Below are 25,844 nucleotides of genomic sequence, written 5' to 3'. Positions count from 1 at the left end.
CACTCACCAGGCACATACTGGGTACTCATACATATATATATCCAAAAAAAAATTTTTTAAATAATTAAAAATAAAAGTTGACACTACTTCTTAAACTGGTCAACAGATTCAACAATATCCCTATTAAAATCTATCTTCTTTACAGATGATGCCAAGTTGATACTGAAACTCATACAGAAAGTCAAAGAATTCAAAATAGCCAAAATAATCGTGGAAAGAAGAACAAGTTAAAGAGCTTGTGTCCTGTATGTCTGCCACTCTCCCCTTAAAAACTTAGTGCAAGGCTGCAGTAAACACAGGGTTGTGGTACTGTCTAAAGACAAAATACAGACCAGCATGAGAATGACAGTCAGAATTCAACTGAAACATTCAGAGTCAATCGCTTGCTGACAAAGGGCTCAAAAGCCTAGGGAAAGAAGTCTTTAGCAGATGGATGAGCTGGACCAAGGGAGAAACACCATGCAAAAGGGAGAATACGGAGCTCTACCACACACTATACAGGAAAGCTAACACCAAATGGGTCAGACATTAATGTCATTATAAACTCTTAAAAGTGAATCCTCACAATTTTGATGGAGCAAATGACACTAAAATCAAAATAGATAAACATATAAAGACAGATCTCACCAAAACTTATTGCTGGGGATTGATAACATTTTCTATAATCCTAACACCCATGAGGCAGAGGCAGAAAGAGACTCAATAGTCTGAGGCCAGACAGGCCCACACTGAAACCCAGTCTCAAAACAGCCAAATGAGGCTAGATATGTAGCCTATCAGTAGAGTTGCTGGGGCTGTAAAATGGTGTGGTCACATTGGAAAGTAGTCTATTGTTCTTCAAAAGATTAAACATAAAGTCACCATGCAGCACAGCAATATAATTCCTAGAGATCAAGAGAAGTAAAGCAGGGCACACTCATCTTTAATTACACAGCTCTGGAGGTAGGCACACGATCAGCCTGATCTACAGAGTCAGTTCCAGGATAGCTAGGGCTTTAAAAAAAGAAAAACAAAGCAAAAAGGGGTTGGGGATTTAGCTCAGTGGTAGAGCACTTGCCTAGCAAGCGCAAGGCCCTGGGTTCGGTCCTCAGCTCCGAAAAAAAGAAAAAAAAAAAAAAAAAAAAACAAAAACAAACAAAAAAAACCCCTCTGAATCAAAAAACAAAGCTAAACTAAAATAAACAAAAAATAAAATTAAAAACATGTCCAAAGACAAGCACACAGGTCTTCAGCACTACTCATGACCACCAGAAAAAAATGGAAACACCCAATGTTTACTAATAAATACATAAAATATGACATATTAACAATACTCAACAACAAAAAATTCTGTAAATATTATACTAGGGAGATAAGCTGGTCATGAGAGATGCCAAAAATATGATGCCATATATATGAGAAATGTTCAGAGTAGGCACATCAATAGAAAACAGCAGCTTTGAGAAGGGTAAGGCTAAAACAGAAGAGTGATAGCTATGGGCTGTGAAGTTTCTTTCTAAAATGATAAAAATGTTCTGAAACTGAGTTATAGTAATAGTTGTAAAAGTCTGTAAATATACAACAAATCACTAAATTATACATTTTTAAAGAGATAAGTGCTGTGTATACCAGATTAACCTCTAATTAACTATGGAGCAGAGGATGATCTGAAACTCCTGCTCCTCCTACCTCCACTGCAGGACTGGGGTTATGGGCAGGTACCACAGCCAGTGTATACTATGCTGGGGACTGTTCACTAGTACAGGGCTTCAGAGACAACACTAGTATGTACTCTACTAACAACTACATCTTCAGCTACAGTTTAGATGCTCTAAACAGATAACTGTATAAGTTACATGTCAATGAAAGGGTTTAAAATAAAACATACCTAATAGGATTTTAGTCCTGTACTTCTTACTACATTACATACTCCCTTACCTTGAAGCCACAGCCCAGCCTGGCAATCCAAATCTCTCATAGTCTCCTCCATAAATGTCTCGAACTAATTTGTCCACTTTGGTGCTATCTCCACGAGACGCCATCTCAAGAGCTTCTTCAAAAGTACTACAGCCGGTAAGAAGACAGCAGAGACCAAAGAAAGTTCCTCCTCCAAGACTATGATTAAAAGCAAACAATATAGTATTTTTAAAACACAGGAATGGAAATGTTGGACTTAAGAACCCCAAATCAATATTTACGTATCAGTCTAATCTTGCCTCAATTAAAACATGAGTGATACCAATAAGGTTTGCAAGAAGATAAATACAAGTGCCTCAGAAACACAAAATGCAGTCACGTGATCCAACAAAGTAGAAAAATATATATAGCCCATCTCCCTGTATGTGTCCCCAAGGAGGTCTAGTCCTGATGAGTATGAGAGCGTCAGGTACACATAAGGCCAGCATACCCAGTGTCATGCTGTCACCTTCTGTATTCAAGTGCAGAACAACCTCTAAAGTCATTCAAGCATCTGTCATCCTAGCCCACCAGACTCCACTACTGATAATTGTTGCTTTCCCAAACTACTCTCATTTGTTGGTTACTACTCATTAGGCAAATGGCTATTCACATCCTCAGTTCCTTTGTTTTCAAGTAATCTCTGAAGCTTAACCAAACATCTTGTTTCTTGTTCATCTACTCCTCCCTTTTAAAATCATTTTTCTAGTTATCAGTACCTCAACTGCTAGATCCAAACTTAGTTACTTTTCTATTTCTATGATTAGACCTCATGATCAAGACAACCCACAGAAGAAAAGAATTTATTTGGTTGGGGGCTCATAGTCCTAGAGGGTTACAGTTGGTGACCATCACGGCAGGGAGCATGGAAGCAGGTAGCCATGGCACTGGCCCAGTAGCTGAAAGCTCTTATCTTGAAACTCAGGGCTGGAGAGATGGCTCAGCAGTTAAGAGCACTGACTGCTCTTCCAGAGGTCCTGAATTCAATTCCCATCAACCACATGATGGCTCACAACCACCTATAATGAGATCTAATGCCCTCTTCTGGTGTGTCTGAAGACTGCTACTGTGTACTCATATAAAATAAATAAATCTTAAAAAAATTAAAGAAAGAAAAGAAAAAAGAAACACAACATGAGGCAGAGAGAGCCTAACTAGGAATGGCTTGAGCTCTTGAAACCTCAAAGTCCATCTCCAGTGATACAACTCCTTCAATAAGGTTACCCTTCTTAACCCTTCCCAAACATTTCAACCAACTGGGGACCAAGCATTCAAATATGTAAGCCTCTCAAACCACCACTCCCTGGCCCTCATCGGCTTGAAGCCACATCATATGCAAAAAGTAGTTGGTCCACCTTCAAAAGTCCCCATAGTATTTCAGTCTCAACACTGCTTCAAAGTCCATCCACGTCTCTTCTGAAATTCAGGCAATCTTCTAACAGTAACGCCATGTAAAAGCGAAAGCAAAAAGCCAATCATGTACTTCCAACATACATTGGCATAGAACATACATATTAGCTTTCCAAATGGAGGGAGAAACAGGCAGACTGAGGAAATATTGAATCAAACCAAGACTAAAAATCAGAAGGACAAACTCCAAATCCGGTCTGACCGCACACTTCCCTCTCTTGGGCTAGTTCCACACCCTGTCTGTAGCTCTCTTTGACAGTTATCTGTCCCAATGACTCTGACATCTCCAACATCTTGGGGTTTCCTTGGCAATCCAGGCTTCACCTTCATAGCTTCACATAATAGCCACCTCAGAGACAGGCAGGGAATCCTTGGTGGGTTTCTTTAACCATGGAGGAAGAGTCCACATAATCCCTTTATTCATATATGCATCTTGACTCTAAAGCCATAATGGATAACTGCCAAGCTGGGCTGCCTTCATGGGAAGAGGCCCAGGTCCCTCCTTGAATTACATTTGCAGCAGCTTCCTTTGTTGATAAGAGCAGAACATTTCTGAGGCATTTCCTTCTTACAAGCTTGTAAGCTTAGCTGGGCAGTGTTCTGCCCTGGAGGTCCCCCTCTCATTCATTCCCATCAGACCTCACCTTATCTTTCAACACAGGCTTTGGTTGCTGTATTAAATCTGATACTATTTTTCCAGTTCACACTATGTTTTGTATTTCTTTTTGTCCCAATTGTTCTTTTGCACTATAGTCTGTGTAACAGTTACCACTAATAACCACAGGACACAGTATGAGGCTGTCTTGAAATCTTCTCAGTCAAAGAAAATAAATCCATTACTTTTCAATTTTGCCTCTGGCAACTTTTTAGGACAAGGGTAAAAAGCAGCCACATTCTTGCCAAAATATCACAAGAACAATTTCTACCCAGTTGCTTATATTGTTCTCCACTGAAATATTTTTTGGGTTTTTTTTTTTTTTGTTTTGTTTTGTTTTGTTTTTTGTTTGAGACAGGGTCTCTCTTATCAGCAATTCTCAACCTGTGGGTTGTGACCCCCTTGCGGGTTGAATGACACTTTCACTGGAGTTGTCTGAGACCATGGAAAACACAGATATACTGTTACATTATGATTCACAACAGTAGCAAAATTAGTTATGAAGTAGCAACAAAAATAACTTTATGGTGGGGGGTGTCACTACAACCTCAGGAATTGTATTAGAATGGCAGCATTAGGAAGGCTGAGAACTACTGCTCTATACAGTCCCAGCTGCCTGAAACTCATTTTGTAGTCTGTGCTGGCCTTGAATTCAGAAATCCTCCTGAATGCTGGGATTAAAGGATGTGTCACACCTGACCCCCTCCCTCCTCTAAAACCTCTTGAGTTGGGCATCCAAAGTCAGCACCGCTCTCAGCACTGTTGTCTTTGAAGCTCCTACTAGGATGACCCTATTCAGCCCCGCTTACAGCATTTAATCACTTTCCCAATCCAAAATCCACATATTACACCAAACCACAGCCCACTCCCCTGTACCACTGCTGTGGTAAGACGCCATAACCAAGACACCTTACAGTAGAGTTTATTGGGGGCTTATACTTAACAGCCCCTGACCATCATGGTGGGAACACAACAGTAGGCATGATAGTAGTAGTTGACAGGACTGGTACTTCAGCAGTAGCTGAGAGCTCACATCTCTGGACACAAATGAGGAAAGAAAACTAACTGGGAATGGCTTGAACTTCTGAAACCTCCAAGCCTACCACAGTAATACACCTCCTCCCATAAGGCCACATTTCCTAATCTCTCCAAAACATTTCAACTACCTGGAGACCAAATATGAGTCTATGGAGGCCATTCTTATTCAAACTACCACACACCATCCCAGGAACATGCCCTGGACACCTTATACCATCCTCTGTTATGAATGCATGCATGCCCATGCTAAAGCAAATATGCATTATGTGCACAAAGTCTACAGGTTTCAAAGGAAGGACTTTCTCTTGCTTTCTCTTCCAAAGGGCTACATGGTTAACTTCAGGTACTCTATATATGCACACCATAAACTACGGATGCAATGACAAGGCAACGCTTATTGAAATAATAATAAAAACCCTAAGTAAAAGAGATTAAAAGAGGGCAATGCTATCAGAATGCTTAAAGAGAAGCAGCGTGCGGTTGCATAGTTTTAAAACTTTCAATCTTTCACATAACTTTAGTGAGTGCTGTTGTGATACCTGACAATTCAGTGACCTATTGTATCAAGCATAGACAATGGCTATATGAAGGGTTTACCTGGTGCCTGTGACCCTCTTATAATTATCCTTGGAATACACGGCTAAGATGCTAACCCCTGAGCCGATGTTCACCAGAAGCAGAGGGTATGGATTTTTCAAATCAAATGGTAATTTCTGACATTTTTCAGAATCAGCAGGGTTTTCGAAATAATAGCACTGTGACCGTCCATTGAATCCAACTGAGTCAATGTATAAAATTCCTTTTATTAAGCAATCTAGTTCATCCAGTTTTCGAAGCTGAAGGTCACCTATCTGTAATAAAATAAAAATGTAATCAGACTTTCTAATAAACCAACTTTTTTTTCTGAAACAAAGTATCACTGTGGCCTAAGTTGGCCTCAAATTCTCTTGCCCCCACTTACTAAGTACAGATGTGAGCCACCACATCTGGCAACCAACAGAAAAAAAATTAATTCCATTTTAAAAGACATCTCTACACTGAAGGAACCATAACAGTGCACCCATAAATGTATACATTTGTATACACTTTGTAGAGCAGATCTGGGGACAAAGAAAAGGAGGATGGACCAAGACAAACTCTAGTTCCTACAGACACAGATACTCTACATACAAACCACTGTAACTGTGAGATGAGCAAAGTCCTAAGTGAACAGCAGAAAACAGGACCTCTGTTGACAGGAACAGTAGAGCAGGATACAGTAGAGGCCATGGCTTATCAGAGTACCTGGCAACAATGGCAGAATCATAAAGACTGGTGGCATGTTGAATGGAAGGATAGCTCAGTTGGTAAGGTTTCTGCCACCCAGCAAGAAGAACTGAGTTCCATTTTCTACACTCTTAAAAAGCTGGGCGTGGCCAGGTGGTGGTAGCACATGCATTTAATCACAGTGCTTGGGAGGCAGAGGCAGACAGATCTCTTGAGTTTGAGGCCAGCCTAGTCTACATAGTAAGTTCCAGGACAGCACAGGCTACACAGTAAAACCCTATCTCAAAACAAAGAAAAAACTGGGTGTGGTGGCACACACCTGTAATACCCCAGTGCAGGGGGAAATCCCTGACCAGATAGTCGAGTCTAATCAAAGAGCCCGTGTGGACAGCTCCATAAGATAATACCAACGGTGACCTCTGGACTCCATGTAAGTGAGCACACACTCAGAGCATGTGTACATGTACATGTGTACACGTACGTACAGACACACACGGACACACACACACACACACTAACACCTACCTTCAAAAAGACCATCTAAAGCTATCAAGCAGTATCAAAGAAACCACATCTTACTACTACTTAATAACCTGAGAAAGAAACTGAGGATATAATTTAAAGGTAGAGTTCACCTATATGCATAAAGCATGACACCCTGGGTTCAGTTAAAAACAACAACAAACAAACAAACAAAAAAAAAAAACACCAAAAAAAAAAACAAAAAACAGAAACGACCTACCTGAAGTTAAAGGAATACAAAGTGTCCAAGAAAAGTAGGATTTAAAGTCAAGCCCTGTGGCACACACCTGTGATCTCTGTACTAAGGAGGGAGGAAGCTTGGCAGGTCAAAGCCAGACATGAGATTTCCAGCTCAAAAGAAAAGAAAGAGAAGATTTCTTTCTATCTAATTGGTTATGGTTACAGCTTTTTGGAAGAGCAAAACTTAGTATCATCAAGTTCAAATCCTTTCATCAACTTAATTCTTTCAAATAATAGAAAAATGTTAGCTTATTATTCTTATTATGTAGGAAATACAGCAATCCTACCTAAGCAGAGAAAATGTCAAGACATACTTAGTCGAATCAGAAACTATAAACTCTAACTAGCTCTATCTTACAATCATGTTTATATGTACATGTGACAGTTATGCATAGCTACTTAAATACATGAATACATAGTAACTCAAGAACGGCTGATTAGTTTGGGCGTTGACTAGAAGATGCTAACACATTACAGAAGTGGTGATAGCTCAGTCACTGAAGAACCCAATTCTGCTACAAAGCTCGCTCCTCGCTCCTGTTTTAAATACCCATTCAATTATGTTTATACTCAGGTTACTGCAGTCTACTGTGAGCAACAAAAGTCAGTAACTTCAGATGAATTCTTATTAAGTTCTCTTCCAACCAAACCCACTCTTTAATGATGACCACTGTCACTCTATCTGACCATTCTCTCCCTCAATTAAGGTAAGTCGGTGCTGTGTCAGCATTTTCATTTCTACACTAAATACCACTCCACACTGGTAGACTAATTTTAGAACACAAGTCGTTTTTGACACTGAATGTCAAATCAATTTCTCTTTCCCAGAATTTGTTATTCTGAAACATGTAACCAACTTTGGCTAATTTGTGGGTTCTTTTATCTCCCACCCTTCTCCACTCCCTTTTCCACCCTTTCAATGAACCCCATAACACTAGACAAAAGAGAAAAAAGGATAGAGGGGAAGACAACGTTACTGTTAAACTACTTCAAGTTCCTTGGAGCAAGTTTAATCTTCACTGTCCACACATCTAATTTCTTCTCTGTGCAGGACTACTCAACAAACTGCAACTAACAGCAGCCCCACCTCCGGATGCCAAACCATCTAGACACCCTCTCCAGTGTCACACAGTGGCAGAAACTATCTGCAGCTGGCAAAATCACACCCCTGCTGAGGCAAATCACAGTCAGCTGCTGTGGATAATCTGAAGCAGCCCCATAGCCCACATTTGGGATTAAAACAAATACATATTATAATGTATCTGTGTTTTTTAAAGAAACCAAAGTTCTCACTACAGAAACATCCTACTGAGCTACTGTTCCTAATGAGTCTCAACACAGATGTCACACCTAAGGACTCATCTGCAAATATTCTAATCCAGCTTACTCAGAATGTAATTCAGTATCAAGAGGCAAATTCAGGATCAGGAAAACCTGAGGCAGTCATGGTGGCACACACCTTTAACTCCAATACTCAGGAGACAGAGGCAGGTGGATCTCTGTGTGATCTTGAGAGCAAGTTCCAGGCCTCCTAGAGCTACGTAATGAAACTCTTGTCTCAAAAAAAAAAAAAAAGAAAATCTGACTCAGTATAAAAACAGCCCAATTTAAAAAAAAAAAAAATTACAGATTAACTATTTTTCAGTACTAATACACAATTTCATTTCCCATGCTTTGTCTGTCTGTGTTGTGCGTGTAGCATGTGCACATGTGGAGCTTGAAAGCCAGCATCCAGGCTTTCTCATAGCTCTCCCCTCATCCTTTTAGTCAAGGTCTCTTACTAAAACTACTAGCACTTGCTGGATGCCTAGACTGGCTGCACAGGCACACACTCAGCTTTCTTTTTTTCTTTTTTCTTTTTTTTTTTTTTTTTTTTTTTTGGTTCTTTTTTTTCGGAGTTGGAGACCGAACCCAGGGCCTTGCGCTTCCTAGGCAAGTGCTCTGCCACTGAGCTAAATCCCCAGCCCCCACACTCCGCTTTCTAATGTGAGTGCTGAGGATTCAAACTCAGGTCTTCATGGTCCAGTGGCAGGTACTTTACCCACTGGGTCGGTTCCCAGCACCGTTCCTTCCTTCCATGTAGTTTTCATAGAACATGAACAGAAGAAACCCAATTGCCTCAGAACCTATTCTTAATATACAAAGTCCAGTTTGCACTCTTTCCTTAGGTTCTCACACAATTGAGGCTTGTTAATAATCTGAATAATTTTCTAATATGTTGCAATGGGGCCTTTACAGTGCCTTGAAAACAGAAGTTTTCTCCACCTACTTCTCAAGTATGACCCACTGGAAGACGCTCACAAAGGAGAACTTACTATTCCATGCCTCACCCAAAAGATTGGAAAAGAAACTACTAAAAACCAGTGAACAAGAAAAACCCAAGGGAAGAGTATAAAACCTTATTGGCTAATTCATGTCTCCTCTATGCCAGGATTACAACAGCCATTTCCAGGGTGGGGTTGGAGGGTAGTGAGGAGGTGGGGGGGCACATCGGAAAAGAACAAAGCCTATGAAGTTACACATAGGGAAAGGAATGAGACATAAAGACAGTGCTGGAGATTCTGCATACTAACTGGTTAGCTGTTCTTAACTGTTCTTTAGTCCTCTCAATAGCCACTGCCAACTTTTATGCGTAATTTAACATCCTCTTAGACTATCAGCTAAAAGCTCTTGAATGTGTTAACAGACCACTAACTTAAGAAGTCATTAGAAAACATCTGAAACTTACAGAACCTGCTGACCTAACATCTCCACCAATGCATTCGCAAAGGCACTGCCTTATGGCTTCCTTTTGTTCTTTAACCTCTTCCACAAAAGGATGTCATTAATGTCACTCAAAGCAGCCCAAATTTGTGTTGCCAAGCCTGGCTGCTCATGAAGCAAAAGTTATGCTTTGTGCTGACAGAGTCAAAGGGAGAAGTGAGGAAGTAGCTGTTAGTTCTTGCAACTTCCTTCGCCACATCAACCCTCAAAAGACCTAGTCTTAAGACTTGGCAGCTCACAGGAGAAAAGCAAAACCTAATGCACAGTAGTGTATTGGCACTAGGAGTTTAGATGTGCTTGAGAAATTTGGTTGGCAGGCACAGCACAAGCTGGGACTGTATTTGCCTAGTTTGAGTAAGAGAGATCTGCTATCAGCTTTAATGCCTGAAAAGAACCACTCTCAAATTTTTATTCTATTTTTAATTTTACGTGTATGGGTTTTTGCCTGCATGTATGTATTTACCTGGATCCCCTGGAACTGTACTTAAACATGGTTGAGAGCCATTCTAGGAATCAAACCTGGGTACTCTAGGGACCAGCCAGAGCTCTTAACCACTTAGCCATCACTCCTGTCCCACTACTCCTCAAAAACCAAACAAACTTTTAACCAGACATGTTGGAAAACAACTGAGGTGGCAGAAGAGAAACTAGGTGGTACACAAGATTGAAAACAGTTTTGTGGTCAGATAGTATGTGTGCACATGTGGAAATCAGAGGACAACCTGGGTGTCATCTAACTTTCTCCCATTTCTTCACTAGCCTGGAATTCCCTATGTAAGCCGGAGAAACTACCCACTGAGCCCCTAGAATCCACTTGTCCTGCCTCCCTAGTGCTCGGAACACCACCAACCAGTTGTTTGAGATGGTCTATATACCCCTGACAGATCTGTAGCTTCCTATGTAGACCAGGCTGGCCCCAAACTCAATGAGCTATGCCAACCTCTAACTCCTGGGTCCTGCTGACATGAAAGATGTGTACCACCACAGCTAACATGTTCTATTTGTCCCTGTGTGTGTGCACTGTCTAAGATGACCAAGTAGGCGTCATATATCCTACCACTCAAGCACAGACAGTTTATGTTTTGACATAAGTACTGGGAACTGAACTCAGGTCCTTAAACTACCTCTCTGGCCCATACCCAGACATTTATGTAGGTTCTAAGGAATGAACTCGAGTCCTCTAAACACTTTACCAACTGAACCATCTCCCTAGGCCAGGACTAAATTACAAAATTTTGTTTTTAATTCCTTAATGAGACTGGATGATGTTACTCCTTGTAGGCTCTTATCCCATCTTTGTGCTTATCCCATATTCAAAGTTTTCATACTAAAGAAATGGTAAAATGTTGAGATACACCAATATATTTCAAGCAGGTAAGAACTACACTGCCCAACAATCACTACAGGATCAACTCCTGACTACCACTAATTTAAATATATATTCATTTCCCTAAAAGTACTCAAGCTGTATTAGAAATGGAAATGATTCTTGTAATTGGCATCATTTTACACAATCAAATTTCCATAAATTGTATATAAGCTAAAAAATGCATACTGTGAGAAAATCCTGCTCAAATTTGTATGATCCACCTCCAGTGGCACAAAAGACAGTGTGGAGACTTGAGAAGTTTTTATCTCTGCCCATTTGAATAAAAGCAGGCATGTCATGAGTGGGAAAGCGTATAAAGTGCAGATTGCCTTTGCGTCCACACAGAGTCAGGTCCTTCAGCTCAAGGTGCACGTCCCGAATTCCTGTCGACCCATAAGCCACATTGGAGGTCAGGTACTTCCGAATGCTTTTCAGACTCTCCACTTCCTCCTTTTCTTCTTCAGCAGTGATGTCTTTAGGTTCAAAATAAACCAGCTTGACCAGGGTTCCTCCAATATCCAAGCCAAACCACGGAAAAACTAAATGGGAAAAAAAAAAAACTGTCAAAATACCTTTTTCTAAAAATAGAGTCTACATTTAGTTGACTAGCAACTTATTCCATACGCTGTGGTTTCTAAGGAATAAATTCTAAACTAAAAATGTTTTGAGGAAGAGAAATGTAAATCAAAATAACAAAGTATTAGCCAAACTAACTCTTCTGTACAGACATGCCCAAACGATACTATGAATACTTAAAAGCTAACAAATTAAGTTTCAACACTAAAAAACAAAAACTATAAATGAAAAACTCTTCACCCTGCCTCCAGCTCCGAGGAAGCAATGAGCTATAGGACTCACTCTAAAGAGCAAGGAACCCTACCTAAGACTCCAGGGTCAGTTCCTCGCAGAACTTACTCTAAGCGTTGTGTACACCTTAGTGGTAGAGTACTTGTCCACGATACACCAGGCCCTAAGTTCTGGGAAGACAAAGGAAAACACTGGAAGCTTAAAAATAAAAGGCTTCAATGGACTTTAAGTCCAAGCTACTTGTTGCCCAAAAAGATTTTCAAAATTAGACAAATAGAGGGCTACGGAGAGCACCTACTTGGCAGATCGAGACCACAGTAACTACAGTTCCGGGGATCTGATGCCCTCTTCTGGCCTCCAAGGGCTCCAGGCACACACATGAAGCACAACATACAAACCATACACATAACATTAGTTAAAATAAAAAATAATAGCTTCAGAACAGATAAATGTGGAAATATATGTGCCTTCCCAACCCTAAATCAAGAAATGACTAATAAAAGTTTGTTTACTGATATTCTTTCCTTTAAAAATTCTGGAAAACAAACAAACAAACACACACACACACACACACACACACACACACTCCTACCCCTAGTCGATGGCTGTCCAGAACCATCAAAAGGAATGCTAATAAAACAGCAGCTGTGAAGGTGGAAAGCACACAGGGTCGCTCTACCCATTAACAATGGAATAGCTGCACAGAGCAATCAGCCAAGAGGATAGAGTCAGGAAATGGATTTAGAGGAACTCAACAGGCCATAGATTTCTCTCTACCAAGAGTGCTTCTCACCCTCACAGAGGCAAAGACTCTTCCCTGAGTACATGGATCAGAGAGAGTCAAAGGTGTCACACACTTGGCTGCTGCCACCCAGAGGAAAGAGCCTCCACACCGTGCCACATATACCCCCATCTCCCCACTACACTCTATCCCGTGGCTTAGAACAGAATCTACACCCACTGGCAGATGAACAGCAATTCTCACCCAAGGATGAATCACAAAAAGGAAAACAAATGCCACAAAAATGAGAAAGTATCTGAAGAAAGGTTTCCAGGACTAATGAACATCTTCAGATACAATGTGATCTCATTCATGAAAAACAAAAACTAAAAACTGTAAGAATTAATGTACAATAAAAAAAGTATACAGAACCAGAGACTTGTAAGTTTATGTAAAACTGATAACGGGTTGGAGAGATGGTTCAGTAGAAAAGAATAGATGCTATTCTTGTGAAGAACCGGAGTTCAGTTCTCATAACTGTAGTTGTGGCTCACAACTGCCTGTAACTACAACAGCTCCAGTGATCCAACACTCTTCTGGTCTCCCCTGGCACCTACACTCACAATGCACATACTGACACACAAATACACATACACATGATTTTAAAAGAAAATAAATTTAAAACAAAAACAAAAATGACCTGGCAGTGGTGGCTCATGCTTTTTTAATCCTATCACTCGAGGTGGAGGGCAGAGGGCAGAGGGCAGAGGGCAGAGGGCAGAGGGCAGAGGGCAGAGGGCAGAGGCAGGTAAGGTTCTGAATTTGAGGCCAGTCTCATCTGGTCTTCAGATTGAGTTCTACAACAGCCAGGGCTACACAGAAAAGTCCTGTCTTGAGGGAAACAAAACAAAACTGATGAGTAAGTTTATTGCTATTATGTGTCAAATGGAAGACGCTTTCAACACTTGTCCTTGTCAAAGGGGGGGGGGGCAAATTATCTATGAAACTCAAAAACAAGCTGAGTTAAAGAAGCCCTGCAGAAAGGCTTCATACTCTAGGAAACACAAACTAATCATGTCTACAACTAGGAGAGAAAGCAACTGTATGATCACACTGATAGACACAAAGGACTTCACAAGGATACGTCAGTGTGATCCAAATCTAAACTTTAAGGGGTGAAGGGGATGTGTCTTAGAGCTATATACTCTAAGCCCAACATACATTTAACTGTAAACTGGGAGTGCAGACACACAAAATAAAAATCAAAACTGAGAAATCCCTCCCAGAATGTCTCTCAAGTATGAAAAAAAAAAAAAGGGTGGAAATAGAGATTGAACCAAAAGCCAATGCCTTATCTTCCACAAGCTCTAGAACTTCCTGGGACAGAGTGGAAACACTTAGGAAGACTTAGTCCCAGCACAGACAGATACAGTAAGACCTTGTCTCAAAAAAAATAAATAGAAAAGAAACCATACTACAATTTCAGAAAAACCCTAAGAAGAACCTGAGTTAAGAATAAACAAATCCCGCAAAGGTAAACAGTGTTCTTCATTAGCAACAAATGTGTTAGGAGACAAAGACACATCAGCTTCAAAGAAATAAGGGGAAAAGTGTAGAAAAACATCTAGTCAACCAGCTTTCAAGAAGAAATTCAGGGCTGGAGAGATGGCTCAGCGGTTAAGAGCGCTGACTACTCTTCCAGAGGTCCTGAGTTCAATTCCCAGCAACCACATGGTAGCTGACAACCATCTATAATGAGATCTGATGCCCTCTTCTGGTGTGTCTGAAGACAGCTACAGTGTACTTATATATAATAAATATTAAAAAAAAAAAAAAGGAAGAAGGGGGGTTGGGGATTTAGCTCAGTGGTAGAGCGCTTGCCTAGCAAGCGCAAGACCCTGGGTTAGGTCCCCAGCTCCGAAAAAAAAAAGAAAAAAAAAAAAAAAAAGGAAGAAGGAATCCAAGAGACTTCACACCCAAGGACTATCAAAGAGAGATGCTTAATCATGTACATGCACAGTAGCATAATTTTACATTTCCAAAGGGTCTAAGAAAAATTGTATCCATAAGCTATAAGCAGAAGAATAAACGCATGCTGACTTTAAGACCTAAAATACTTACACAATTTCAACAAAGGACATCAAGGAGGAAAGGAGTAGAAAGTAAATGCAGCACGTCTGTCTTGTAGGGGAAGAAAAGAAGGCAAGAGCACTGAGCAGCTGAAGACAAGAACAGAAAAGGGCCACTTTAAAACAAAACAAAACAAAACAAACAAAACAAAACATGCAGGGGTAGTGCATGGCTGCAATCCTAGCACTTAGGAGGCAAAGGCAGATCACTGCAAATTCTAGACCAGCATGGTTACATATGGCGCTCCAGGCTAGTTAGGACTTCATAATGAGACCTCCATGTTGGTAGGTAGGTAGGTAGAAGTAGATAGATCGATAGATAGATAGACAGACAGACAGACAGACAGATGCATGCATCCTCCACCCCCCAGAAGAAAAAAGGAACATAAGATTTCTCAAATAACTAGATACAGGAAACAACTGTTTGAGGGTAGAGGTAGCCCTGTGGAGCCAACCCAGGGACTCACATACTGTATGCAATATGTACACCTCAACACTTAAATACATCCCCAGCCCTAAAAGATTTTGCAACCTTTCACCACAGAAAAATTTACACTTGAGTAGATATGCTTACATTAATGATTTAAACATACAATAGATATATGAGTCAAATCACCACACAGTTTCTTACAAACAGGAATATTTTTTACATATAGCTAAAAACAAATTTTAAATTGAGTATGGTGGCCCAGGCATGTAATTTTAGTGCTCCAGAGGCTGAGGCAGGAGGATGACTGCAAGTTCAAGGAAAGCCTGAGGTACATAGTGTGAGCCTATGTTAGCAAATAAAACATATGTATATAATGTCATGTACAACTTCAAATGATAGAAAATAATGCTAGACCTAACACAGGTAAAAGCAAGCCAGGCATGGTAACACAAACGTATTTGCAATCTCAGCACTCAGGAAGTGCCAGAGTATTGACATGATATCTAGGCAAGCGAGGGCTACAAAGCAAAACTGTCAGGAAAAAAAAACTTAAGAGCTAGAAAAATGACTCTGGCCATACAGCACCTGCTGTACAAGAGGAGAACTTGAATTAGTATCCTGGCAGTCAGGTAAAAAGTTGGTTGTTCACCCACAACCAACTGTGGAAGGTGGAAACAGGAGGATGGCTGAGGATAGCTGGCCTCCAACCTAGGTCCAGGTTTAGAAAGAAATCCTGTTTCAAAAGAAAAAGCAGGAAGTGTGGAACAAGACATCCAGTGTCTTCTGGCTTCCACACATACAGAGGCAAGCATACCTACACCTACACACATACATACATGGAGCAAAAGATATTTTGCATGGCTGTTAGCCCACTCCCATTCTTGAGACTCTTTTTAACAAACTTTTATTTCTATTGACTTAAAACAAACAAACAAAACAAAAAAACAAAAAGTAATGATTCCTGGACTGGGACTACAGTAGTGTGCTTGCCTAGCATGCATGGCTCTAAGTTCAATTTTCAGCATCAGGGTTGAGGTGGGATATTCTAGCAGCTTTAGGTGTGGTTGTGAAGGAACCAATACGGAGCGTATGCCTCAGTCACTTCTCTACCGTATTGTCTGAGTTTCTCATTAAACCTACAACTTCGGGTATACTGAAAGGCACGGGCCTGCATTGTGCTTGTAAGTGGGCACTGGGGATACAAATGAGGTCCTCACCTGTGCATCACAAGCACCTTACAACTGAGATACCTAACTTTTCTCTACAAATTAATTAATTTGCAAAGTCAAAGATGAAAAAGTTCATATGGAAGAGATTTTAAGTACTTAAAATTAAGTATCTTTATAACAAAAGTTTAAAAGGTACACTAAGATTAGCTACAGGGAAAAAAACTCATAAAAAAGCTCAAAGGACAGAAGCTGACTCCTGTATAAACATGAAGACGTAAACCTTAATGCCCAGCACAAATATAAGGAGCTGAGCACCTCAGCTCCCATCTGCAACCCCAGCATCCTAAAGATAAATGGGAAACCAAGACAAGAGAATGAATCCCCAGAAATGTATGGGTCAGCTAGCAAACAAAGGAATCCTATCTCAACCAAAATGGAAGACAAGGACCCACACTCAAGACTGTCCTGACCTCCATCCCCATGCCTCACACATACACAAATCATACACACAGAAAAGATTTTTTAATTAGTTCAAAATGAAGTAGAAAAAGTCATGAAGATCAGAAGCACTAAAAATCACTGAAGGGCAGTGGGGGGCAGGCCCTTTGGGTTTCCAAACAAATAGGGCCACTTATGAAACACCAGCTCCACTCTGCCAACACCAATGTTCTCCTAAGAATCCTTTTTGAAATTAGTACTGCCAAGCTACAAAAGCTTCTTTTTCTAAACTAATGAAATTGAAGGGTGTCCCGTGATGGGCGAGGAGTCTATAATCATTAGATTCCAAAGAACTCCTTTATGTGCTACACCACACAAGGAGTCCTCGTCAAAGGAAGAGCTTGTCCTCCACAGTGCCACGGGGGTCTGATTCCTGTGCTCCCATGCTTCCTACGTACCTGTATCCTCCACTGTATAGACATTGCAAAACCTGCTCTACTGTGTCACTATATCTCAATAAAAGTTTTAGAAGTTTAACTAAACCTATTTTTCCATCTGGAAACTGAAAGGAGAGGGAGATGGCTCAGTGAATTAATGAGTAATAACTATTATGCTCTGCAAGCATGAGTCCCTAGAACCCATAAAAAAAAACAACAAAACAAAACAGCACAGCCATGCATGCATGTAACCTCAACATTAGAGAATGGAGACCAGTGGATTCCAAGAATTCATTAGCTAGTCATCCTTGCTGCCAGGGTATCTCTTGCTGATATAAGCTTTCCATTAGTTAGACTCAAGCAATAGCACAGCAGAGGAAGATACCTTATACCCTGCTCGAGACCGTGTGTACACTTGGATGTGCACACACACCGGAATTCTCATTTGCATGCAATGTACACACACACACACACACACACACACACACACACACACCCCTACCTCACTGGATGAGACCCAGATAAAATACCTGGGTGGGGGAGAGCACAGTGTTTAACAATCTCCATAGCTAGAGCACCATCATTAGCATCTTGCTGCCATCACCTTTTACCTATATAAAGCAATGCTAAACCTGCCAACTATTTGCCAGGCAAGAACTCTGCCAACTGAGTTACACCTTCACCCCATATTTCCCTTTTTTTTTCTTTTTCTTTTTCTTTTTTTTTTTTCGGAGCTGGGGACCGAACCCAGGGCCTTGCGCTTGCTAGGCAAGCGCTCTACCACTGAGCCAAATCCCCAACCCCATATTTCCCTTTTTTTAAAAGACAGAATCTCATATTCTCATAGCCCAGACTAGTCTTGAGTTCGCTGTGTAGTCAAAAATGACTCCAACTTCTTATCCTCCTGCTTCATCCTCCTTGGTGGTGGGATTATAAGCAGGTGACACTATATCTGATTTATACAATGCTGGAGTTCAAACTCAGGGATTCCTGCATACTACAGCTCCAGTCTTCATTGTTTTCTTTTTTCAATGTTATTTATTCTCTTGTGCCACAGCACATGTGACACCATCCTCCCCAATCACAGAATTTCCAGGAATTGGTTCTCTCCTTCCACTGTGAGACAGGGACTCTGTTTCTGCTTCTGGCTGATTCTCATGTCTCTGCCATTCCCACCTCAGTGTAAAAAGGCTTGGAGCAGAGACACATTCTAGGGATCAAATTGAGGTGGTCAGGTTTGCATGGTGTTGTATAACACTGTCCTCTGAACCAGAGTCATCACTCATTCCACTTGCAAAAGATTATCACAACTGGGTTTGCTGACTGCTAAAGTTCTCTCACAGAGAGTGTAGGGAGGGTCAATGGACCCTCACCTGAGTACCCAGCCACTCTTCCCAGTCATCTGTATGCAATGTTGCTGTAACTGATGATTGCTTCTAGGCAAGGGGCCTTAAGGAAACCATCATCCATGCTAAACCCAGACTTTGCAATGTGGCTGCTTTAGGCTGTTAAGTAACCCTAATCAACTCACTGGTCCTTCAGTGTGAACTTCTGTGAACTTTGTAGTTTGTCACTAGAACCTTGGGAGAAGAGGAGGCTGCTTTCCCCACCGGCAAAATTTCTCACAATACATGTTAAGTGCTTTTACCCACTAAACCATCTCCTTGGCAATTCCCAAAAATTTAACATTATCTTTATTTGGTATTTTTCCATTCTGTGATATATAACAACCACCTGACTGAAAAGCTTTAAAGAACTTCTAGGCCAGCAAGATGGCAGGTAAAAACACTTGTTGCGGGGGTTGGGGATTTAGCTCAGTGGTAGAGCACTCGCCTAGCAAGCGCAAGGCCCTGAGTTCCGTCCCCAGCTCCAAAAACAAAAACAAAAACAAAAAAAAAAAAACAAAAAAAAAAAAACAACACTTGTTGCTAAGTGAGTTCAATTCCTGAGTTCAACTGACCCTCCCTACCCTCTCTCTGTGAGGGAACTTTAGCAGTCAACAAGCCCAGTTGTGATAATCTTTTGCAAGTGGAATGAGTGATGGCTCTGGTTCAGAAGTCAGTGCTATACAACACCATGCAAACTCAAAAAGTGGAAGGAGAGAACTAATTCCTAAAATGTGTCCTCCGACTTCCACACTGCACCACAACACGTGTGTGCCCAAAAACATACAACATTAATGCTTTTTTTTCAAAATTTAGTATAGTTTTTTTTAGATTTTATTATAGTATGCAACTGTTTTGCTTGAATTTTTATGTATGTGCACCTAATTTTTATGAGTACTTGGTGCCCCAAGAAGTTGAAAGACAGGTCCTCTGAGACTAGAGTTACAGTTGTGAGCCACCATGTAGGTGCTGGGAATCAACTCAGACTCTCTAACAAAAGCGACAAACTCCCTAACTGTTCAACAAATTCTCCAGCCCAAATTAATATCATTTTAAAATACTTTACATTTCTTATCCATACCCCTCATCTCTCTTCTAATACAGAAGTCTAGGATGAAACCAGTCTGGAAACCACACTGCTCAATTTAACATGTGTGGCAGAACATTGCTATAAACCAGGGCCACAATTTACAAAACAAATTAGCTCCTACTAGTTTCAACTGCCTTTGTAAAGCAGTACAGGCTGAGCATGGTGGCAACATGCCTCTGATCAAGAGGCAGATCTCAGTTACTTCAAAGTAAGCTGATCTACAAGTTTTCCAGTTCAGCCAGAGCTATGTATAGAGACCCTGCCTCAAATAAATAAATAAATAAATAGGGTTGGGGATTTAGCTCAGTGGTAGAGCGCTTGCCTAGCATGCGCAAGGTCCTGGGTTCGGTCCCCAGCTCCGAAAAAAAGAAAAAAGAAAATAAATAAATAAATAAATAAATATTTTAAGAAAGAAAAGTAGTATAAAGACAATAAAACAAGTGTTTCTAACCTTAGATGGCTTTCCAATAGAGACAAAGATTATTTAGTTATCAGTGGGTTCTCTCAGAAGTATGACTACTTCCAAGAAGTACACTCTTGGAAGGAAGGGTTCAACAGCCAACAAACTGCATTCTCCATCCAGCAGGGCATCCTGGGGTATTACAGCAGGGTATTACAGAAGATCAAATGGATGTAGTAAAAAAAAACAAAAAAACAAAAAAAAACAAAAAACCAGTATCTTGTTTGAATCCTGGAGTGGTAGCTTTGTTTGTAATCTTAGCACTCATAAAACTGAAGTGGGGGGTTGGGGATTTAGCTCAGTGGTAGAGCGCTTGCCTAGCAAGCGCAAGGCCCTGGGTTCGGTCCCCAGCTCCGAAAAAAAAAAAAAAAAAGATAAAACTGAAGTGGGATAATCTCAAGTCCAAGACCAACCTAAGCTATGTTTGAGACCAATTCCCCAATAACAACAACAAAATTGTTTCTTCAGCACTTCCATTATCTGAAATACAGTCTTTCATAATCTGTCATATAATCAGAGCAAGCAAAGAAATAGAATATGGCCAATATCAGACACCATATTAGAAAAAAATAAAGAAATCAGAGGTTAGGGTTAGCAGGATAAGTCAGTGGGTACAAAGGCCTGCTTCCAAACATGACCACCTAAGTTCAATTCCCACAACTCACCAAGTAGAAGATTCCCACAGTTGTCCTCTGAACTTCCCCCTCACATACACACAAATACATATACAACAAAATAAGTATACTAATAAGTAACTAAATGTCTGTGGTTTGTTTAAATAAGGGAGGGAGGAAGGGAGGGAAAGAGATGTAGTTCAGTGTATAGAATGGTTGCCTAGGGCTGGAGAGATGGCTCAGCCGTTAAAGGCTAGGCTCACAACCAAAAATATAAGAATGGTTGCCTAACATGCAGAAAGCCCTAGGTTTAACCCCCAGCACCAGACAAAGCAGACATAGTGACAAAAAGAACCTATAATCCCAGCCTTCAAGAGGTGAAGAGGATCAGAAGTTCAAAACATCCTTAACCATAAAATCTGAGGATCACCTTGGGAAACATAAAACACGATCTCAAAAAATAAATACACAAACTCAAGCTTTGTCTACTTAGTACTTTCAAAAAAGTTCTTAGACCACAGTAATACAACACTCCCAAATGTTTTCAGAATTTTTTTTAATCTCTTGGGTTTGAATGACTTATTTGCATTTATATTCTATTTATATTTGCTTTTGTTTTGATTTTTGTTTTTTGAAACTGTTTTTCTATGTAGCCCTGGCCAAGGCAGTGTCTTCAACACCTCTAGATCCATATTCCTTCTCCTCTTCTTCCTCCTTTTCTCTTTCTACTTCTCCTCCTACCACCCCCCCGGGGGGGGGATTGGGGGTTTCGAGACAGGGTTTCTCTGTGTAGCCCTGGCTCTCCTGGACCTCACTCTGTAGACCAGGCTGGCCATGAACTCAGCAATCTGCCTGCCTCTGCCTTTGGCTTGCTGGGATTAAAATGGGCTACCACCTCACCTCTCCAATTCTTATTCCAACTACCGAATTGGGCCCAGCAATCTGTGTTCTAATTCTCCATGCATATAAAAATGTGCAAGTGCAAACTAAAGCTCATTTGTGTACATGGGTGTAGCTCCTCGGGTGCCCTCTACTTTTTGAGCTAGTGTGCCTCACTGGCCTGGAACTAGTGAATTTCTAGGATCTGTCTGCTCTCATGGCCATCACAGGCACAAGCCATTGTATTCTCAGTTTTACCTGTGTTCTGATGCAAGCAATTTACTGACCAAGCCATCTCCTCTGTACCTCACTTTTACATTCTGTACTTGGTAGTCACAACTTTTCCCAAGACAGCCTTGAAAACACACACACACACACACACAAAAATCATGTTTGTTTGGTTTAAAGCAATGGAGAAAAAAAAGTAAGAACAATTCAGTAAAACAGCAGATAGGAGGAAAAGCACAAAGGCTAAAACTCCTCAACTGCATTTATATTCCACCAGAGTAGCTCCGTGTCACTGGATACCATTTTTCTGGTCAGTGAAACAGACTATCACCACAAACCTACCACTGGAGTTCATCAGACTGAATTGTGCTGGACTCACACACAAATAATCCAAAACACTGCAAAATTGGGTGGCATAATCATCTACATATGGCCAATTGTCATATTAAACTTCTAAAACTGGCACTACAAACCCACAAAGGAACTAAGGTTTTTGTGTTGCTTAAAAATCAGGTGCTTGCAGTGGAAGGGGAAGCCCTGGGTCCTGCTAAGACTGAACCCCCAGTGAACTAGATTGTTGGGGGGAGGGCGGCAATGGGGGGGGGGAGGATGGGGAGGGGAACACCCATAAAGAAGGGGAGGGGGAGGGATTAGGGGGATGTTTGCCCGGAAACCGGGAAAGGGAATAACACTCGAAATGTAAATAAGAAGTACTCCAGTTAATAAAAAAAAAAAAAAAATCAGGTGCTTGGTGCACAGGCCTAAGACCTCAGCATTTGGGAGGTACACAAAAGGATGAGTTCAAGGCCATCCTGGACTATGAGATTGTCTCAAAACAAAAACAAAGCTCAGGTGCTTGGACTGGAGATGTTATAGACAGCTCAGAGACAGAACATTTACCGCATGTATATAGCCCTATGTTCTAACCCTCGACTGAAAGAAAGGTGATAGCATAAGAGGAACTTGGTAGTGGCACAGTATAATCCCAGCACTAAGGTGGCTGAAGGAGGACTGCCCTGATCAGGCTAATCTGGGCTAGACAGCAATTCAGGTCTTAAATAAAAACAAAAAGGCCTATCAGCGTCAGTAAGACTGCACTGCCCTCAAGCTTGACCACCTGAGCTCCATCTCCAGGACTGGGGAAAGTTGTCCCCTGACCTACATCTATACACAGACACACAGACAGACACACACACACATATTCACATGATAAATAAGTAAATGTGGTAAGAAAATTTTTAATCAAGTAAACAACTCTACAAGAAACCTTGAAAATCTGTTTTCCTTCTTCCTTTAGGACAGGGTCTTAAACTTCAGATCCTTCTGCCTCCACCTCCCAAGTGGCTGGTATTATCAAATCTCTTGCAAGTTGAGAAAAGAATATATACACATATAATGATATAAAACGTTATATATACATATACCCCCAAACTTTCCGTGGTAAAATAGAGCTACATCCAATTACTCAAATCACCGCTAAAAGCACTGGGGGTAGGGCTGAGCACAGACCATCCAACGGACCTCACACATCAGGCACTTTCCTTAACTCTCATCGCCTGCATTCAACATTCACCTTCCTCATACAGCAATCTAATAACCAAGTCTTAACCACATGTAAAACAACAGTTACGTTGTAAAGTTCCTATTATGGTATCAGGACAATTGACACTTTCAATAGTAGTAATGGCTGCTAGACAACAACCCTAAAGGCCTTAAAGGGGAGAAATACACAAGGCAAGAAACACAAATTGGTAATAAAATGAGAAACCGATTTTCCAAAAAGAGTAACTCCCTAGGCTTGAGAGTAACTGAGGAACAGGTCGACTCCCCTCCAAAGAAAAGGCCTGGGGTTGGGGATTTAGCTCAGTGGTAGAGCGCTTGCCTGGCAAGCGCAAGGCCCTGGGTTCGGTCCCCAGCTCCGAAAAAAAGAAAAGAAAAAAAAAGAAAGAAAGAAAAGGCCTTACTGCACAGAATGCTTCGGCTGAAACCGGAATTCCCGTAAACTAACGGAAGGGAAACGGAAAAATCTCTGGGCCCGCGATGACCTGAATTCTCTAGGGAAGAAAAGCGAGCAAAGCTTAGAGGTGTACCGAGCCCAGAGTCGAATTCTGGGCCTGCTGCGCTTGAGTGGGGGCATTTACTGGTAAGCTCCAAATCGCCATATAAAAGGCTTAATTTGGGAGCGCGATGGGGGATTCAAAGGGCCTTGGGAGAGGAGGAACATTCTCAAGAAAAAAAGAGCGAGTCTCAGAACGCTCCAGGGGGCAGGGAGGAAGTGGCGGGGAACCCAGGCGCGGGCACCGCTAGCGCGCGAACAACGACGACCGTGCCGGGGCACTTACGCGGCCGCCTCTTCCGGAGGCCCTCGCCGCGCGGGCGGGCGGCCGAGACAGAGCCGCCGAGGGAGCCGGGCCGCTCCCGTCTCAAGCTCTCTGCCGGCCCTGACTCTGACGGAGCCGCGCTACTCGCCCGGCGCCTGAGCGGCTCCCGCCTCCGCACTTCGGAGTCCGCAGACTCGCCGGCCGCGGCTGAGGTGGCGGCAGCCCTGCCCTGGCGCTCCATAGGCGCGCCAAACCGGCCCGCTCCCATCCGCAACAGCCGCCGCTGCCGCCCGAGCCAGGCCCCCAGCGCCGCCTCGCCGCCTCCGCGCAGCCCGCTAGAGCGCAGGCGCACGCCGGCTGCCGCCTTTTCCGTTGCGCCAACGTGCAACCAGCCAATCCGAGATGGCTAGGGGCGGGCGCCTGAGCTTTTGTCCAATAGGCTCCCAGACTCGAGCCGAAGAGACCGCGCCGCCATCCAATGACAGGCACTCAGGACCGGTGAGAGGAGTAGGCGGGGTCGGCGCTTGCAAGATGAGATGGTGGAAGTACCTAAAGATTTGGCTGAGGGGCACCCTCTCTTGCTCATCCACGAGAGCGGTGGTCAGGCTGCTTCCCTTCTCCCTAGAACTCTAGGGAGTCTAGAGTCTAGTATCTCCTTGCTGCTCCTTCCTCTGGCCCAATAGAGCTCCCGAAGCCACTAGAAGTCAGTGTTAGCAGAAGGAAGGACTCTTGAGCTGCGACTAGCCTCACTTAGCCTTTGTCCATAGGTCTGGTTCTATAGCTGCCGTAGGGGCGCACAACTATCCGCACAGTACAGGCACCGTCTCTTCCTTTGTGCTAAGACCCTTCATTCCCGGGTGCCAGAAGGAATGAAAAGACTGAGGTTGGTCTCCATGGCAACTGACGGGAGGAGGTGGATTCTAAATCCTTTTCCTACCCCTACCTCTGTCTGACGGAGGCAGTGTGAAGGCCTGGTGTTGGGTGCGTTTTTTTGTTGTTGTTTTTTGGTTGTTTTTTTTTTAATGTGTTTGAGCATTTTTCATGTATGTATGTCTGTGACCCAGGTGCATTCCTGATGCTCACTGAGGGCAGAAGAAACCCAAGGAGTCCCCATATGGATCCCAGTCCTCTGCAAGAACAGCAAATACTCTTAATCACTGAAACATAGCTCCAGACCCCTGGGTTGGCTTTTTACAGAAGACAGGTTTTGTGTTGTTTTCGCTTTTAAATTGTTTGCCCTTTTTCAACATCTTCTGGTTACCCTGACTCTGGATATCCCACCCAGCTGTACTCCTGAAACATCCCCCTCAGTCCCTCAATTTTAAGTGACTGAGGCTTAAGTGCGAGAGGTCTTTCTCACAATTTCCCAAGTACCTTCTTTGAAGGAGATAATGTCCCTTGAATGACAGTTCCGGGCTGAGCTTTTGCGTCTGCTGACTAACACTCCCATACTCACTCCAAACTAGTACCCCACAATGTAGGATTAACTCTGGAAACCTATTTCCTAACTTGAAATTCCAGCTTCTGCAGGAAGGCAC

At 42.1% G+C, this 25,844-nt stretch overlaps 1 protein-coding gene across 5 annotated transcripts in view; it reads right to left on the bottom strand.

The window, feature by feature from the left end:
* Positions 1–24,648, bottom strand: part of Pank2 (pantothenate kinase 2) — a 37,732-nt gene extending 13,084 nt beyond the window's left edge. Inside the window, 5 exon segments of one of the 5 annotated variants that reach the window (NR_190883.1) lie at positions 1,918–2,094; positions 5,636–5,889; positions 11,385–11,737; positions 14,848–14,945; positions 24,328–24,648. Coding sequence is in view for 1 of the 5 variants with exons in the window: in NM_001106513.3 (NP_001099983.2) it covers positions 1,918–2,094; positions 5,636–5,889; positions 11,385–11,737; positions 24,328–24,613 (1,070 nt within the window). In the remaining 4 variants the exon portion in view is untranslated. 5 annotated transcript variants of the gene reach the window in all.
* Between the last annotated feature and the right edge of the window lie 1,196 nt (positions 24,649–25,844).

This window comes from Rattus norvegicus, chromosome 3 (genome assembly GCF_021556685.1).
Source record: "Rattus norvegicus strain SHRSP/BbbUtx chromosome 3, alternate assembly SHRSP_T2T, whole genome shotgun sequence".
Lineage (NCBI taxonomy): Eukaryota > Metazoa > Chordata > Mammalia > Rodentia > Muridae > Rattus > Rattus norvegicus.
Note: the sequence above shows the minus strand (reverse complement) of the source record. Positions and strands in the feature narration are given on the sequence as shown.